General features: G+C 32.9%; 1 protein-coding gene across 1 annotated transcript in view; it reads right to left on the reverse strand.

Moving 5' to 3' along the window:
- Positions 1-4,147: 4,147 nt before the first annotated feature.
- The window catches only part of ASZ1 (ankyrin repeat, SAM and basic leucine zipper domain containing 1), a 110,621-nt gene continuing 96,070 nt past the window's right edge, over positions 4,148-18,698 (reverse strand). Inside the window, exons 11-13 of the mRNA XM_004455343.5 lie at positions 8,632-8,737; positions 7,689-7,802; positions 4,148-4,463 (exon numbers count right to left, since the gene is read on the reverse strand). Of these exons, the coding sequence (XP_004455400.2) occupies positions 4,311-4,463; positions 7,689-7,802; positions 8,632-8,737 (373 nt within the window). The 3' untranslated portion in view covers positions 4,148-4,310. The remainder of the gene's footprint in view (positions 4,464-7,688; positions 7,803-8,631; positions 8,738-18,698) is intronic.

Here is an 18,698-nt window from a genome sequence, read left to right on the forward strand (position 1 = left end):
AAATTTTGCCTAGTCTAGAACTTACATCAATGGAATCATCATACAGAATGTATACAATTTTGCTTGTCTTCTTTTGCTCAATATTATATCTTTAAGATTTATCTATATTGTTCTATCTTTAAGATTCATCTATGTTATTCTATGTAGCCAGTTTGTTCTCTTTTTTTTTCCCATACAGTTTTCCATTGTATAAATATCCCTTTGTTTATTTATCCATTCTACTTTTGAAGGACATTTGGGTTGTTTGTAGTTTGGAAACTATTAATAAACTCACTTATGAACATTTATGCACATGTCTTTTTTGTGAACATACTCATTTCTCTAGTGTATATGCTTAGCAGTAGAACTGCTGGGTCATCAGAAAAACATATTTTAGCTTCAACAGCTACTGTCAAACAGTTTTCCAAAGTGGTATTACCAACCTACACTTTAATTAGCAATATTTGAGAGTTCTAGTTAATACAAATCCCATCAACATTTGGTGGTAGCATTCTTTTTAATTTTAATCATTCTGGTGGGTGAATAATTAAAATTGTGTTTTATTTTATATTTCCCAATGATTAATGCTGTTAAGTACCTGTTGGGCTGGATTTGGCCTATGGCCCATAGTTTGCTAAGCCCTGCTCTGGTCTAATCTTATGGGCTACTTTTCAATCCCTTCCTGGTTCTTCTTCCTCTCCCTCCCTTTGAAGATGGTATTCTAAGGCTCAGCCCTCTATCTAAAACATTCCCTTGATAATATAATAGAGTTTTAGGTTTATATCATCTATAAAATAATAATTCCCAAGTTTATAACTCCACCTGGGTCTTTCCTCTAAATTGCTAACTGGTATATCTCACTGTTTCTTACACAGTTCTCCTTTCCCCACCCTCTGAATAATGTTGCTCCTTGCACAGACTTCCTTATCTCAATAAATACAAACTCCATCCTTCTTGTTGCTAAAGTTTTTACAGTTATTTTGACTTACTGCCTTTTGCTTAGAACCCACATTCAATGTCTATGTAAATCCTTTGGCTCTAATTTATTTTTTAAATTTTTCTCCCCCCCTTCCCCGCCCCCCAGTTGTCTGCTTTCTATGTCCATTCACTGTGTGTTCTTCTGTGTCTGCTTATATTCTTGTCAGCTGCACTGGGAATCTGTGTCTTTTTCTGTTGTGTCATCTTGCTGCGTCAGCTCTCCGTGTGTGCGGTGCCACTTCTGGGCAGGCTGCACTTTTTTTTTTTTTTTGTGCGGGGCAGCTCTCCTTATGGGGTGCACTACTTGCGCATGGGGCTCCCCTACGCAGGGTATACCCCTGCATGGCATGGCACTCCTTGCATGCATCAGCACTGCGCGTGGGCCAGCTCATCACATGGGTCAGGAGGCCCTGGGTTTGAACCCTGGACCTCCCAGGTAGTAGGCAGACGCTCTATCCGTTGAGCCAAATCCGCTTCCCTTTTTGCTCTAATTTAAAAACATGTCTTGAATCTTTCATTATTTCCATTGCTATCTCACCCTGCACCTGGAGAAACTGCAGCAACCTAACTAATCTTCAGCTTTCATGATTGTGCTGCAAGTCTATTCTAAAATAGCAGCCACAGAGAACCCTTTAAAGACAATTCAGAAAATGCTACTCCTTTGCTCAAAATCTTCCAATGATTTCCCATCATACTAAGGATAAAAACCAAAAAGGCCCAAACTAATACAGTCTCCTATTACTTCTGACATTTACTATTCACCATCACTGACTTGACTGTAGGAATACTAGCCTTCTTATAGGTTCTAGAACACTGTAACTAGAGAAAACGCAGTGTTGAAATTCCTTTCTTATCAACTCTTATTTTTCCAGTGAAACAAGAAGTAAGGCCAACATTTAAGAATGAGATGGGGGGAAGCGAATGTGGCTCAAGTGATTGGGCTCCTGACTACCATATGGGAGGGCGAGGGTTCAAGGCCCAGGGCCTCCTGGCGAAGACAAGCTATCCTGTACAGCAAGCTGGCCCATGCAGACTGCTGGTCTTGCAGGAGTGCTGGCCAGTGCAGCAAGCTGGCCTAAGCAGATGATGCAACAAAAAGAGACCCAAAGGAGAGACAATAAGAGACACAGCAGACTGGGAGCTGAGGTGGCACAAGAGATTGAGCACCTCTCCCCGACTCCGGAAGGTCCCAGGATTGGTTCCCGGTGCCACCTAAAAAGAAGGCAAGCAGACACAGAAGAACAAACAGCGAATGAACACAGAGAGCAATGAGGGTTGGGGTGGGTGATAAATAAATAAATCTTGAAGAAAAAAAAAAAGAATGAGATGGGGAGGAAGCCTTAAATGCTTGAGGACAAAAGAATTATAAAATAGTCATCTAGTGAAAAAGTTAGTAAATGGACCAGGGAAATGTAATGGGGTTGCTAGAGGGCATTACTGCTGTACAGCACTAAGCACCTCACTTAAGGATAGTGGTAAATGACTTTAATGGGGATAAGTAAGCATGCTTCTCTTGGAAAAATACTTGCATCCTCTACTCCAATGCCAAGCGCTGTAATCAGGTGAAATAATCATGAAACAGAAATAGAATTATGGTCTAGGTAAAATAATTTTAAATCATGAGGAAGACTTTATTCATACTATTGATACTTTCTTTACCAATAAAGAAGTAATTTTACTAATCACAACAACTGCTGCCTTAATTATTGTCTATGTATAATCTGAAAATTATACTGTATTTGTCAAGGGAGTAAAAAATGTACTCAGAATATTCAGTTGCAACTAACTTCACTATTTCTTTGCACTGAAGAGCTAAAAATATTTAAGTGCATTGGGGCAGATTACCATTTCAAGGAATCACGGTAAATCCTTTTGGAAGGCAAATATTTTTTAAATTCACATTTTCATGGTTTGTCCCTACATTCGAGAGATATAATATAGTTTGATTTTGTTAGAGAAAAAAAAAATAGTGACTCATCCAGCCAATAGAAGAAATAATATCTTTAACATAAATTGCGGTGAAAAAGAAAGATTATCCTAAATAGATAATCAGGCAGTATGCCTGTCAATTTCCTAGAGTTTTTTGTTTTGTTTTGCTTTGTTTTTTTTTAAAGGAAACTAGGGTTTATTAAATATCTCCTTTTTGCCCAAGTACCATGTCCAGAATGAAACATTATCTGTGTGCCAATTCTCCTTTCCATACTACAGTTTTAGTTCTAAGTCTTCAAGTCATTTAAATAAAGGTTATCACAAAAGAATATCTGTTGCTATGGTATTTAAGTTAAAATGTCAGACATTAAATTCATGGTGTGATAACTTTGCAATGATACATGGTTGAGTACACTTTCAGAATGATTCCAGTCCTACTGTTTTGGTAAAACTGAGAGTAGAAATTGTTATTCATAGTTTCTTATACTGTTTCTAATACTGTTCTTCCTTTCTACAATTCTTCCCCCTTGTTTGATGTTTAACTTTCAAGCAGTTATAGATCAACTACATCTGTTCTAAGTATGGCATTCAGTCAAGCAAGATTTAACTACTATATTCCCTGCTGCCCTTTCACTAACTTTGCTTTTTAAATTTGAATATCATTTTTTTCTTTTGAAAAAACAAATCTTACATTACTACTTTAGATTGATATGAGAAATTATACACCAAATCCATTCACTTTCATAAACATTCCCAAGAATATTTTACACAGTACATGCCATATGCTCCCATACGTATACTACATACAAAAATTCTAATGTACTTTATGCTTTCCACATTCTTACCTAATTTTATTTTTACTTTACATTTTAAATGTTTTTCTCAAGTTTTAAATCCACTTAAAAACTTTACCTTTCGCCTTTATCTTCTACATTCTCTGGAACACTTTCAAAATGAATATTTTCCTAATAATGTAATGTAAGTAAAAGACCCAGCAAGAAATTTCTTATCACATACCAATAGAAGGGGAAAATAAGGACTAAAAGAAAGGTATTATAAACTTTCATGAACACTTTTCAAATTCTGTAAGATTCACTGTAACATAAGAACACATTTTATATGTCAAAGAATTAGATAAAACTTTTATTTTGAATGTGGTTTAGAGTCATAAGATGAAACTAAAGAATTTCTTAAAAGTTATTACTTGATCAAAATTAACGTAAAAGTATAACAGATTATATTTATAACTCAAACTGACAAACCACTTTCTAAAGTAACTCTCTGATTTATGCTATCATAATTTTCCTATGGAATACTGGCAAAGAATGTAGAGTTATATGTGCAATAAATGGTTAAAAGCAACTATTTTGTGGTTTGAATAAGATGATTAAAAATATACATGCATTACTCAAAAAATATTAGGGTTATTTTCTCTGGAAAGTTAGCTTGCAAATGAATAGAAGAAACCCAAATCCGCATACTGTAAAAGCTGTCCTCTTCAAAATTCTATTATTCCAGCTAGATACTTCATCCATTGATGGTATATGAGTTGGATCATTTTCCCGTTCATTTTGCAGCTGATATTTATTAAAGAAAAAGAAAAGAATTAGTGCCTAATACACTGAAACCATCTTTGCTTAAAAAAATTAATATCCATGTTAATTCACTTGATTTAGATTTAAGCAACTCAAGATTTCCATGGAAGATTTTAAATGAATACATACGTCTTGAAAGACAGTCTTCCTTTCTCCAGGATCCTATTATTAGTTTCACATTAGAAATAAGTGCTTTCGTGCATTATCACATCCTAAAATGGTGTTTATATCATGAGATAAAGGTCTTTTGTTAATGTTTCTATTTCTACTTATAAGGAATGACAAATGGTATTTCATTTCCTTCGGTACTACATATCAATTGATGTCTCCCCCAAAAGTGAACCATTCTTAAACCAAACTTAAAATTCATGAAAGTTAGCAAGATCTGGAAGACCAGATGCTAATGCTAAAAGTTTAATCATTTATTTAAATATAATTGAGAAACAAATGTCAAAAAAATATACAAGTGACTTTTTTTTAGTACTTCTAAGCAATGAAAGTACATGACCCAATCAGTTTCTAAATTCCTATACATACAAATCTCTACCTAAACAAGCACTCCCTCCAACTCTGTGTGTGTGCGTATAAGAGAGAAAGAGGGAGGGAAGGAAAAGGTTGTAAGGGGTGGGTCAGAGAGGGAGAATGAACACAAACCAAAAGATCTTTGAAAGATAAAATGAATCAGGCACATTTATAGAGTGATATTTACTAGAAACATCCTGTGCTGGAGTGCTGATATAAGTACTTTAAACCTTAGCAAGAATAACCACTTCTAATATCTACAGTGTAAATATTTAATTAAAAAAGTTTGCAATATTAATTTTAAATTTACAGCAGAAAAAAGGACTTCAATGCCAATATCATTAATACTGTATTCTTGGTCTAACTTCCAAATGGCTTCATTCAGCAACAGATTCCTTTTTTGACACTGATGCGCCATTTATTGAATCTGAGACAGTCATTCCTTTTATTAACCAATTACTTACAATGACCCTTTCTGACAAGAGCCTGTCAGTGTGTTGGTTTGAAAAAGAGTGATGTAGTGTTAAAGTCTAGCCTTGACCTTTCCCACCCCTCTCTCCTTGTCACCTCCACACACTTCTCTGGGATAACTCAAAGATTTCTAGAAAAAATTCCCTTCAGTTATTACTGGTAAGTTCAAAATAAAAAATCTTAATAGGCATGGTAGCATAACCCCAAATCTGGAAGTTATGGGGTTCCCTAAATCAAATCTCATGATGGTGATTATATTTTAAGACTAATCCAAGAAAACCAATCCACTAGCGTGCTCAAAATAAAGATTTTCCTGTCCAAAGAAGTATATATGGCATTATTTATAGGCCAATAAATGTGTTTTCAAGGCTAGTCCTTTGTACAAATGTACAAATTCAAGGTAAAAAACGTCAAAGAAAAAAGTCTTCCATTTAGCTAAAGAAAGGTGAAAATTCTCTTTACAGGTAAGCATCATTAAAATAAATATTTCGGTACCTGATTAGATTGTTTGTGCTTTAGTGTCAAAGACAGTCCTTAAGAGATGTTTCATAATTTCATTTATCTAAGAAACTTTATTTCAAGCCTCCATTCCCCCCAAAAATGTTTTAGTTCATCTTAGAGAAACCAAATAGTTACAAATCCTAAAGTGAATATGTCTTAGGGCATTTCCTACTCTAAACATTAAAGGTTGGTGCGTTACAGAAAGTGTCTTTTTATAAACCTTTCCAAATTTCCCTTGGATCCCTATGTAAAACATGTTTGGTGAAATCAATACTACATTCCTTCACCTCTTCTAGATGAGATGGAGGTAGTGAAGATAAATGGTGCTATAATTTTTGTGTTTTCATCAAGTTCAATCTAGCTTGTGTAGCAAAGTTGCTTGATATATAGTAGGCACTCATATTTCTTGAATGAATAAATGTTACAGATGATACAAATGTTAAGATGCTTTTTTCTTGGAAAAGAAATTACTTTCTGCAAGAATTTTGAAACCCATTGCTCATTTGCTCCATTAAGAATGTTTTCTTATTATTTTGTAGAACATAGTATTTCTGCTCACTTAAAAATACTCCTTTTAATTGAACATACGCTAATAGCTAGCATAACAAATTAGCTGAAAGGTATAGAGTTTGTTAGGGGGGAAATAAAATTTTTCATAAAATATTAATGAAAATATTAAATAACTTGTAGTTTGTAGCTATACAACTTTAATGTACAGTCTCTCACATCAAACATTTCCCAAAAGCTTTACAGATATCAAATTTATTAAATAAGCCTGGAAAACTTAGAAACTGTTTTCTTTAGTCAAATCAAACTTTTCCTTTAAACCTACCTTCAACAAAGTTTCCTTTTTTTCTGGAGCTTAGAATTTGTTATAGGCAATTTTTTTAAAGGGGGGTCAGCTATTCTTAAATCTAGATATGTAATTCCTTTATAGGAATATAAAAAGAACCAAAAAAAAAGCAGTCCACATTCTTTATAAAACAGTTAAATTATTAAAAATATTATAATATTTTTATATTATAAATATATATTATATATTATAAATATATTATATATTATAAAATATTTTATATTATAAATATTATAATATCTGGGCAATAGAAGAAATATTTCACCCATGATCTTATCATATTAACAGTAGTTCATATTAACATATTTCAGTATTTTTCCATATGCATATTTACATGTAACTGTAAAAATACAGCTTAATGCTCTCAAGTTGATATTTTTATTTTTTTCAATTGGCTGCATAATATTATAACAAATAGATGTACCATAATTTATTAAATTATTCTTCTAGTATAGGACACTTGGGGTACATAGAATTTTGGTATCATTAAAGTACTACTAAAGATACAAATATTTTTATGGTGCTTGGTTCACACTGCCAAACTGAAAGGGTCTGTACTACCAGTTTCACATAAGAGTATCAGTTTAGTAAACTCTAACCAGAAATGGGTAGAGTAATATATTTTCCCTTGCTAATTTAAAAGATGAAAATGTTATATATCTTTGTTTTTTTAGTACGCATTTATTTCATGACCAATAGAGCCTGTATTCTATATATAATTTTTCCTTCGGAAAATAACCTTTTCTTCTTTGCCTACTAGGAGCTTAAGTTCTTTTATCAGAATTACATCTCTGTCTAACATACATTGCTATAAATCATTTCCGTTAGTTTTTTCCCACTTTTTAATGTTAAATATATACCTTCTGAATTAAGTCTTTTAGTTTGCAGACTTCTTCACTCAAATCTTCAACATTACTAACCAGTTCTTCACAAACGGAAGTAAAATTCTGGGGAGAAGCCCATTCTAGCACTATCTGTTAATATTTTCAAAAGTTACATTTTAAAGAACAGAAACCAACTTTTTACAATCTTATATCCACAAATATGATAAGACATTTTTAAACCTTAAATTACAATTGAGAAGCATTTTTTGTTAAAGATAAATTCTGACTGCAAAAACAAATCAACAATCTTATATAAATAGATCTGTTTGCTGAATTCCATTTACTAAATATATGTACATATAACTTTCTATATGGAGATTAGTATTAATCCATTTCTGTCCATTTGTCCATTTATGGTGGACAAATGAATTCATAAAGGCTTTAAGAATGACATGATTCCCATATTAGTTATATAAAAATCAGAGGAAAGCAAAGTGTACTTAAATATTTTCATTATAGACAATAGTTAAAACCAACTCACATGGAAACTGTACAAAATAATTTTGCTTTTGTAGGTCACTTATATTTTATTTAAAAATTTCATTCATTTGAAAACCTTATAGTCATATGGTTTTTATGTAATACTTAAGACACTGTTTTATTTCAACTTTCACTTGAGTCTCCTGTCACCTTATATTTTAAACAATTAAATTCCCTTTAAGAATAAATGGTAAGTTCAATCCACTGATGAGTTTAATTTTTGGTCTGTTTCATTTTCCTTAAGGGCAAGGACAAAGTTTTTCAAGTAATTAATATATAAAGAAGTAATACTAAAGAAATGGACTTATTTAGATCTCATGTGATTTTGTAAAAGATTTGGTAAAATTTCACCAGATCAACATTGTTTTTGACTTTTCATTAACTTATCTTAAATGTTCACACTCACACTTTTCTTCATTTAATAACGTTTGTAGAATACCTTGTGAGAATTTACAGGTAACTCGGTAATGATATTCTGTACTGCTGTTATTAAATGACCACACTGTTTGTTTAATTTCAGGAGAAAATTGAGGAATTCATCACCACTAAAGAAAGAAAAACAAACAAACAAGAATCACTAATAAAGGCAATTCTACTGGGCTAACTACTCAAAATCTATTGCTAAAAGTAATTAGATTTTTTCAAAAAAATTTATGGAATAGCTATCGTGTATAATAGGTATTTAATATATAAAGAAAACCAAGTTTCTGATCCTGAGGGTCTCAAGGGTCTGGATGAGATGTGGACATACAATTATAACATTATTATTCAAATGGACACAATGAAGAAGGGAGCTAAAGAACCAACATTTGAGCATTTATTATGTAGAGTTATTCTATCTTATTATTTCTGTTAATTTCCCTGTGGCATTTTGAGTCTTTTGTAGACCCCAGAAAATCCTATTATTAAAGCTAATCCATTCCTGTGTATGTAAAACTATTGTAGGTGGGATCTTTTGATGAAAAGACTGCAGTTACGGGCCTTTGATTGGATTGCATGACCCAGGGTGGGTTTTAATCCTCTTCTTGGAGTCCTTTAAAAATGAAGGAATAAAAAGGTGCAGATACACAAAAAAGCTGCAGAGACAGACAGAAACCTCAAGAAGCTGTAATCAACGAACCCAGGAGAGAGAAAAGCAGCAGATGGAGCAGACTGAAGTTGAAAGTAAAGAGGTCTGGAAGAGAAGGCAGAGGCGGAGACAACCATCACATGCTCTACCATGTGAGAGGAATCCAGGACCACCAGCAGCCAGTCCTCAGGGAGAAAAGCACTGCCTAATGAAGCCTTGACCTGGACATTTTCACAGCCTCAGAATTGTAAGCTTTTAACCAAATAAATTCCCATTGTAAAAAGCCAACCCATTTCTGGTATATTGTTACCAGCAGCTTTTAGCAAACTAAAACAGAAATTGATACCAAAACAGTTGGGGTGCATGCTGCTATGCAAATACCAAAATTGTTAGAATGGTTTTATAAATGGGTAAGGTAAATGTTAACACTAGCTTATAGCTGAGACAGCTAAAACTCAGAGAGAATGAATTTAATTTCACACAATATGGTGGCAATAGGGAATTAGAAATGTTCTACAGGCATGATGATACTTGGGCTGAGTCTTGAGCTTAAGAATAAGGTCACCAGGAAGATATGAAAGGGAAAGAATTCCAGAAGAAGAAAACAGTAGGTATAAAAGTATACAGGAGTAGGAAGTGAGCAAGGTACAAGTAAAACATGAGCTATAGGAAAGCAGTCATCAGAAAACTCACCGGATGAAACCATTTATTAAAGTGTCTTTTGTGACATTTTAAAGAAATTGGATTTTATCTTTTTGATGATGTGGAGTTATTCAGCATTTTAAATAGGTAAGGGAAAAATGACATTTACGTGTTTGAAGGACAGTCAAATTGGGGATGGGTAGAGTGGTGTTCAAGAAATATTTAAGAGAATAAATTGGAAAAACTTGGTGATGTATTTCAGGATTTTAGGATAATTCTCAGTTGTCTGATTTCAATGGAAGGTGGTACCACCAAGCAAAAGAGGTGAATGTGGGAGTGGGTAGTGGGAAAGGAGTGGGAAGAAGAGTAAACATATAGCTAGGGCACAGACTCTAGAGTCAAGAAGATCCTCAGCTTCCACTCTCAGGCAAACCTTAATCTTGAGTTGGATGTTTCTGTATCTCTAGAATGAGAAGAAAAATGACTTTAGGGAGAGCTGAAGAAAATAATGTACACAACACACCTAGCATTGTGCCTAGCACAAAGCAGACATTCAAATAAACTAAATTATGATGACAATGACAATATGTTGAGAAATGCGTGTGGAGATGACCAGTAAGCAGTAGAAAATGTAGTTCTTACAGGGGTACTCATACTGGGGTCCAGAGATCCCTGAAGTGAGACAATATTCAGGGAGTCTGAGCATTTAGAAAGGAAAATTATATCTGTATTTTCACTAACCTCTAAACATAAATCAGTATTTCCTTCAAGTTTGAACACTGGCACAGACTACAGTAGAATTAGCAATGTTTGTATTGCCAATAGAAATAAAAACTACAGTCATAGAGAAGACTGCAGAGAAAAAGGACACCTACTGTGAAGAGGAGAGAGTTGATTGGGATGGGGAAAAAAGTGATGAAAGGAAAAGTATCCAGAGAAGTAAGAAGGAAGTCAGTAGTTAGGGGCTATTATGAAAAGCAATGAAGGAGATGGATTCAAAAAAGAGGAAAAGGTCAAACATATTAAGTAAGGTAAGTCCACTGATCTGGCAATGAGGAGATACTAGAGGCTAGTCAGTCAGTGACAGAAGCCAATTTACACTGGCAGCCACATAGAAACTTAAACAACCCAATTAAAAAGTAGACCAAGAATATGAACAGGGAATTCAGAGAAAAAAGAGAAAGAGAAATTGAAACAGGTAAGATAGAGAACATAATAGAAATAAAATGCAACTTTCTAGCAGAATGGCAAAAATTAAGTAGATCATTAATATCAAGAGTTCTCAAGTATGTTAGATGGCCTTCTTGGAGAGCCATTTGGCAATACCTAACTAAAAGAAAGATGCATGTAAGTAAATAGATGGATAGAATGATATGGCAAATGTGACAAAATATTAAAAGTTGGTAGATCTGTGTATCTGGGTGTGGTATATGGTGCAATTCTCTATATTGTTTTGTATTATTTTTCAATTGTCCTGTAAATTTTAAATTATTTCAAAATAAAAAGTAAAACCCCAAACAGTAAAAAATGCTTATGTAAAAACTACTAATATGTGATCAAAAGTTATTTCTGAGTCCAGACAGAAACCCTCACATGCAAAACTTTGTCTGTATACTGAACAAAGTTTCTTTCACATTATTTCTAGGAGGAAAGTTTATAAAAAGTAAGCAACACCAGTCTCCAGTGAAATTAATAGTAAAGTTTTTGTTTTGGGGACACATTGCCAGAACTTAAATAGAACTTTCAGTTAACACAAATCTTTTTCCTTAGCTCTTAGGTTTAAAAAAGAAATTTTACATAAAATACTTATGAACATTATAAACATAAAACATATAATTCACTATCAGTGAAAAGTGTCAAATGGTTGTTTTAAAAAGGGAAACTGAAGATAAAAATTGAGATAAGTACTTGTTCTATTTAGCAATAAAAATGGTACTTATAAAAGCACTTTCAAAATAAATCTATTTTTTAATTTATTTTCTTTCTGAATCTTTACACTAGAAAGAAATGAACTTGAAATCAGAGTATAAGACATATTTCTCCTAAAGCAGTCGTAGTTAGTACTGGTGTTCATTTTTCTGCTTTCATGTAATATTTATATAAGGTACACTTACAATGTAAGGATTTCAATGTTCTTGAAATACTTATATCTTAATTATTACCAACAAAAAGAAAAACTATTTGAAGAGTAACTCTTTTATACCATGTACATATATATTTTAAATTTGTTGAGCTCAAAGAAATTAAGAGCCATTAAGAACTGTCATTGAAAATATCAACTGCTGATAAGTATGTAATTCTGGATAGGTAATTCATACATATATGTATAATATAACAGCTCCTATTATAAGTCAGAACCACTGATAAACTACGAACTTAGTCCAAATAAATAAATATTATTACAAAAATTTCACAGTATTAATGAAGGAAAATAAAAACCTTTGTTTAGGGCTATTGAATATGAATAGGTAAACTGTGATTACAATGCACAACTCTACAGTGTGTCATTTATGTCATACACTATGTGAATGTTGCCTTCCAGAGATGTACAACCTACACAACTGTATGTGGCAGACCTCAGTATTTTAACTTACTTAAATAGTTTAAAATAAGCAGATATTACATAGGTATGGTAGAATATATTTGTTTAAATTATTGTATCTCTTCTACTGAACCCAACATAAACAGATCCCTCCCTGCTGGAGGATTATACTTCATGCTCCAATGACATAAAGCCTGGCCATGTGACTTGCTTTGACTCATAAATATGTCTGGATGCTTGCAGAGCCACTGAATGGTTCTGTCATCTCTTTCCCCTTGTCACAAGAGCAGCATGTTCCGAATAGAGGGTGATCTTCCAGCCTGCTCTCAAAATAAATGACAAGAAGCAGAGCCACTACAGCTGACACAGATACAGCTGAGTAAGAAATAAATTTTGTTGTTATAAGACACTGATATTTAGAAGTTACTTGTTACTGTACTATAACATAGTGGAAGCTAAATAAAACAACAGGCATATTTTTAACATGTGGAGCTAAGAATTAAGGTAAAATTTATACTTTAAATAAGCACACCACAAAAACAAAGGCATTACATGCTTATTGCAGAACATATGAAAAAATTAAAATCACCATCAATCTTACCACCCAAGGATAACTACTGGTACTATGTTCTTCCATAACATTTTTGTATAGTACCCATTTTCTTCCAGTATTTTCCTTATGCATATATACAACTGGCATCATACTTCACATACCATTTTATATTGGGTCTTCCCTACTTATTATGAGCATTTTCCTATAACAATGTCTTAAAATAATTTTAATGACTGAATAAATTAAAGAAATGTAATTCAACCTTTCCTTTTATGTTAAATATTTAGATTTTTTCCAATTTTAGAATTATAAATAATAGCTGTGAATTTGTACATCATGTTTTGTATCTACGTAGATTTTTCTTCTTTTTGTGTGTGTGAATGGAGAGTAGTTTCCTTAAGGGATACAATTCTGAGATGCCTTTGACATATCAAGTGGTATCAGATAGGCTCAGAAATCAGAGAAAAAGTCTCGTCAGAAACTTGAAAACTTCAAGACATGGACAAAAATATATGACTTCTGTTTGAAACATTTAAAATTGCATTCTCTAATTCTGAAAACATGCTAAGGCCAATTGTAGGAGAAAGCAAATGTGGTATGCATATATGCTCTTATAAAAGAATATCTTAGAAAATTTGACACAAAGAAGAGAAGTACCTTAAAATAAATCAGTAGTTAAATTGTTGAAGTCACATTACCAGGAGATTATAATCAATCAGTTCAACTTTTCCTGCTGTTAGTTTTCTTATGACTTAATGACTAATTTCTTCTTTAAAGAATGACATTGAATAAATGGGAAGTAAAACCTTTTCCATAACAGCATGTAAACAAAGTCTGTGATTTAATAACAAGGTCAAATTCCTGGAATGTATGTCTGCCAGTTTTATTTTTTAAAAATTCAACAGTTTTAATAAGTGAACTATTCAGGATTCTGCACATTCTTTAAGTCCATTAAATCCCACAAAGTAAATTCATGCAGATAACCATGCCATCATAAAAAAGTAATATTACAGAATTTGATTAGCAAATCAGTCATGTACACCTTAGAATTTTACAAAATTTCACAAGAACAACAAAAAAGAGTAAAGAAAATGAACAAAGAAGAGATTCAAGGAAGTTTGCTAAGTCCTCATAACTGAAATCCTTTACAATGCATTTAAATATTTAAGAATTATGTTATTTTTGAAACAGTGATGGGGAATTATTTTGAATATAGAAGATGATTGTGAGGAGATTAAGAGAATTAATTTAAACTTTGAAATAAAGTTAAATCTGTTACTTCTGTATTTAATTAATGTTTATCATAGCTAAAATGTTAATTTTAGACAGGTTACACTGATGATGATCCTACTCCATTTGAAAGTATTATATTTTATAGAACATTATAACTCACTGAATTATTTATTCAATAAAATCTGTCTATACTGCGATGTCTCAGGGAATGAAAATTACAGTTAAGGTAACATCAGGATCCCTAGGTGATTCTGATGATATAGCTAGGTATGGGAACCAATAGGACAAATTGTAGTTATAATTCCTAATATGTTTTTAAAGTACATATGTGGAACCCAAGTCTCCACTTCTATGTATGGTACTTTTACCTGGGTCAGGTATATAATCCTATAACATTATTTCTAGGGGAAAAAATCAAATTTGAATGTGCTGAAATTAAAAAAAAACTTTTTCTACACTCTTAACTAAAAAAGAAACATGAGAAAATTACATTTGAGCTTGTATTAAAAGTAATACTAGAAAAACATTTGTGGGACTTTTAATAGGTAACTTGCATGTACTTTTAAGAGCTCTAGAAGCAAAACATCTTTATTAGTCTTCTCTACAGCCATTTTTCTTGTGCTTATTCTCTAAGATAAAAGGAACAAAGAATGAGTTAACATGAGATGCTTGAAGGCAGAAGAGATTAGGCAAGATATAATTAATAAGATAAGGTTCAATGATAGGAAGACTGAGAGGGAAAACAAAAATCCAAAGAGGGAAGAAAGCCATTGGGGAAAAAAAAGAAATTTCACAGGTTGGTTATCAAGTGCTTAGTGGGAGAAGTTCAAAATTACCTAGTTGCATAGAGGAAAAATTAATTGTAACAGATTATTTAAGATTCCACAATGTAGGTGTTTTTAATATGGGAAATGTCTATTTTCAAACATATTTAAGAAAATTGAAGAGAGCTAGACAATCATGTAATCACAGTGGCAAAAGGGTCCTTAAAAGTTTTCTCTTTCATCCTATGCTTGAATTCCCTCTAAATACAGAAAACGCCAGATGTAAGTATTATATACAATGAAACTATTACCTTATTTATTCTGAACTTTGTTTTTCAGTCTAAGAATGCTACCTTTTTTTTGGCTAGACATATACAGTGTTAACCTAAACTAAGGTGATAATCAGTTAATAGACTTAGGGATTCTTGAGGTGATTTAAGTTAGACCTCACCAATCCTGAAGCAATATATTTAATTTTGGACTTCTGATTTATCCTTATTAAATTTAATCTTAATAATTGGGGGGTTTATTTCAAACTACCAAAAAGGCCTTTCAAAATCTTGATTTCTATATCTGTATCTAGACACTAACCACACGTAGCTATTGAGCACTTGATATGCAGTGAGTCTGGACTGAGATGTGCTTTAAGTGTAAAAATTATATTAGATTTTAAAGACTTAGATATAAAAAAAGATATAAAATATCTTGATTATTTTGAAGACAAAAATTCACTGAGAGGGGAGAAATGTGGCTCAAGCATTGAGCACCTGCTTCACACATGGGAGGTCTCAGGTTCAGTCCCTGATGCCTTCTAAAAACAAAACAAACAACAAGCAAACAAACAAAAAAACCAACTTGGAGGAGTTGATGTGGCTCACTGGTTGAGCGCTGGCTTCCTACATATGAGGTCTGGGTTCAATTCTTAGCCCTGGTACCTTGGGAAAAAAAAAAAAAGCACTGGGACAAGCTAGTTTATAAGGACACTACACATTCATCAACCTGCTTTGTGGACAGATGATAGATTATATACAAATCAAGTTCAATGCATATTTCTCCATCTTATCCAAAAGGGGAGTCTATAGGACTATGTTAAAGTCTTTCTAGATTCCAGACAATATACCTATCTTAGCACTAAAATTTATTCCTGTTATCATCTCTACCAGTTTTCTTGTGACTTATTCTTAGTGGAAACTGGACTGAGGGTTCATATGAAAAACCCAGATAGTGTTTCCAGAATCCAACTTTCCTGACCCCAAAAATCTTGACACAGAATCAGTGATTTCTAAGAGGTAAAAGTGGGAAGGAAAAAGTAAAAGGATTAAAGGTATTAGATAGTAATTGTTTTCATTTTGCGAACTGTGAGTTGATCTAATGATATATGATAGAGCTTAATAGAATATATTATAGAAACAGTGATATTTAAATGGGCAATAAAAGCAGAAATAATACCAAATGGATATTTCCCAAGACATTATATTGCCACTGAGATTGTGTCAGTGCCACACTCACTTACTGAGGCTTGCTAAAGCATATAACTTACTGTTCTGTTAAAATCTGATAAAAAGTCCAACCAATTACTAAAGTAATTGGTGGATTACTTTAGTAACTTTTAAGATGAGTGAATCATCTTAAAAATAATTTACAAAGAATGTAAGTAAATAAACAAAAATGGAGTTCTACAAAAAAATGTTTACGTAATCCACAAGAAGGCCAGAAAAAAGAAATTAAGGAACGGGAAACAGAATGAACAAACAGAAAACAAATAATAAAATGGCACACTTAAGCCCTAACATGGCAGTAATTACAATAAAATTTTAAGGAGTATGGATACAGCAATTAAAGGACAGAAAATGGAAGACTGGATAAAAAAAGAAGACACAACCCAAATATATGCCATATAAGAATAATTATCTTTAAATAATAATATAGGTAGGTTGGACATAAATGTTTGATGAAAAACAACATATCATACAAACGTTAATTTATAAAAAAGGAAAGACTATATTAATATCAGATAAAGTAGACTTCAGCACAAAGAAAATTACAAGGAACAAAGGAGGACATTATATAATGGTGAAAAAAATCAATCCGCCAAGAAGATATAGCAATCTAAGGGTGCATACACAAACAACAAAGCATCAAAATAAATGAAAACAGGGAAGTGGATGTGGCTCAAGTGATAGGGCCTCTGCCTACCATATGGGTGGACCCGGATTTGATCCCTGGGGTCTCCTGGTTGAAAAGAAGAAGAGAAAGCACACCTGCGTGGTGAGCCAGTGCCCATGCAGTGAGCTGAGTGCCTGCACGAGTACCCGCGTGGTGAGCCAAGTGCCCATGTGGCAAGCTAGTGCCCGCATGGTGAGCCAAGTGCCTGTGTAGCAAGCCGAGTGCCCATGTGGTGAGCCAGGGCTTGTGCAAGTGAGTCATGCAGCAATATGGTGATGCAACAAAACAGAGACAAAGGGGAGAGTCAAGGTGAAGTGCAGCAGATATCAGGAACTGAGGTGGTACAATTGACAGGGAATCTCTCTCCACATCAGAAGACCCCAGGATCGAATCCTAGAGGAGAAAGAGAAGAAGAGAAGACAAAAAGAGAAATACATATGGAAGATCACACAATGAATGGACACAGCAAAAACAGCAGGGAGGAGGAGGGGAAGGAAAAAAATGAAATAAAAACTTAAAGAGCTAAAAGAAAGATAGACAAGTCCATAATTATAGTTGATGTCAACAACCCAATCTCAGCAACTGATAGAACTCCTAGACAAAAAAAAAAAATCAGGAAAAATATAAAAGAAAAACACCATCAACAAATGGGATCTAATTGATATGGTATATAGAATCCTCCACCCAACAACATCAGAATATACATTTTTTTCAAGTGGGCAAGTAACATTCAGCAAAACAGACCATATTATGAGTAATGAAACAAACCTTAACAAATTAAAAATATTGAAATCAGACACAGTATGGTTTCTGGTCATAATGGAATCAAACTAAAAATCAATAACAGAAAGACAAAGTCTCTGAACACTTGGAAATTAAACATCACACTTTTAAGTTATCCATGGGTCAATGAAATGAAGTCTCAAAGGAAGTAAAAATATACAGAAAACTAAATGAAAATGATAATAAAAATATCAAAGTTGTGGGATGAAACTAAAAAGAGAGCTGAAAGGGAAATTTATAGCACTAAATGCTTACATTAGAAAAGAATAAAAGTCTCAAATGAATAAGCTTCAACCTCAAGAACCTGGATAAAGAAAAGCAAAATAAATTCAAAGCAAGCAGAAGGATGGAAATACTGGTAAGAATCAATGAAGTGAGAACAGAAAAACGTTAGAGAAAAATCACTGAAACAAAAAGCTGGTTCTGTGAAAAAAATTAACAAATTGATAAACCTCTAGCAAGACTAACAAAGATAAAGACAGAAATCACCTATATGCAGAGTGAAATGGTATATCACAACAGATTCTACAGTCAGCAAAAGGATAAGGGAACACTTTATGCTCATAAAGCCTTTGACACAAATCATTTAAAGAGAATAAGAGTGATACTATGCATAGCATGGACCTCTTATTCTTTTTAACAAGATGCAAGGTAAAAAGAAAAATATTTTTATGTGAATTAACAAGACAATGCATTGTTTTGCTTCTTGGTAAAATTATTTCATAAAATAGACTTACAAAGTGCATCTCTTTCC

The sequence above is a fragment of the Dasypus novemcinctus genome, chromosome 5 (genome assembly GCF_030445035.2).
Source record: "Dasypus novemcinctus isolate mDasNov1 chromosome 5, mDasNov1.1.hap2, whole genome shotgun sequence".
NCBI lineage: Eukaryota > Metazoa > Chordata > Mammalia > Cingulata > Dasypodidae > Dasypus > Dasypus novemcinctus.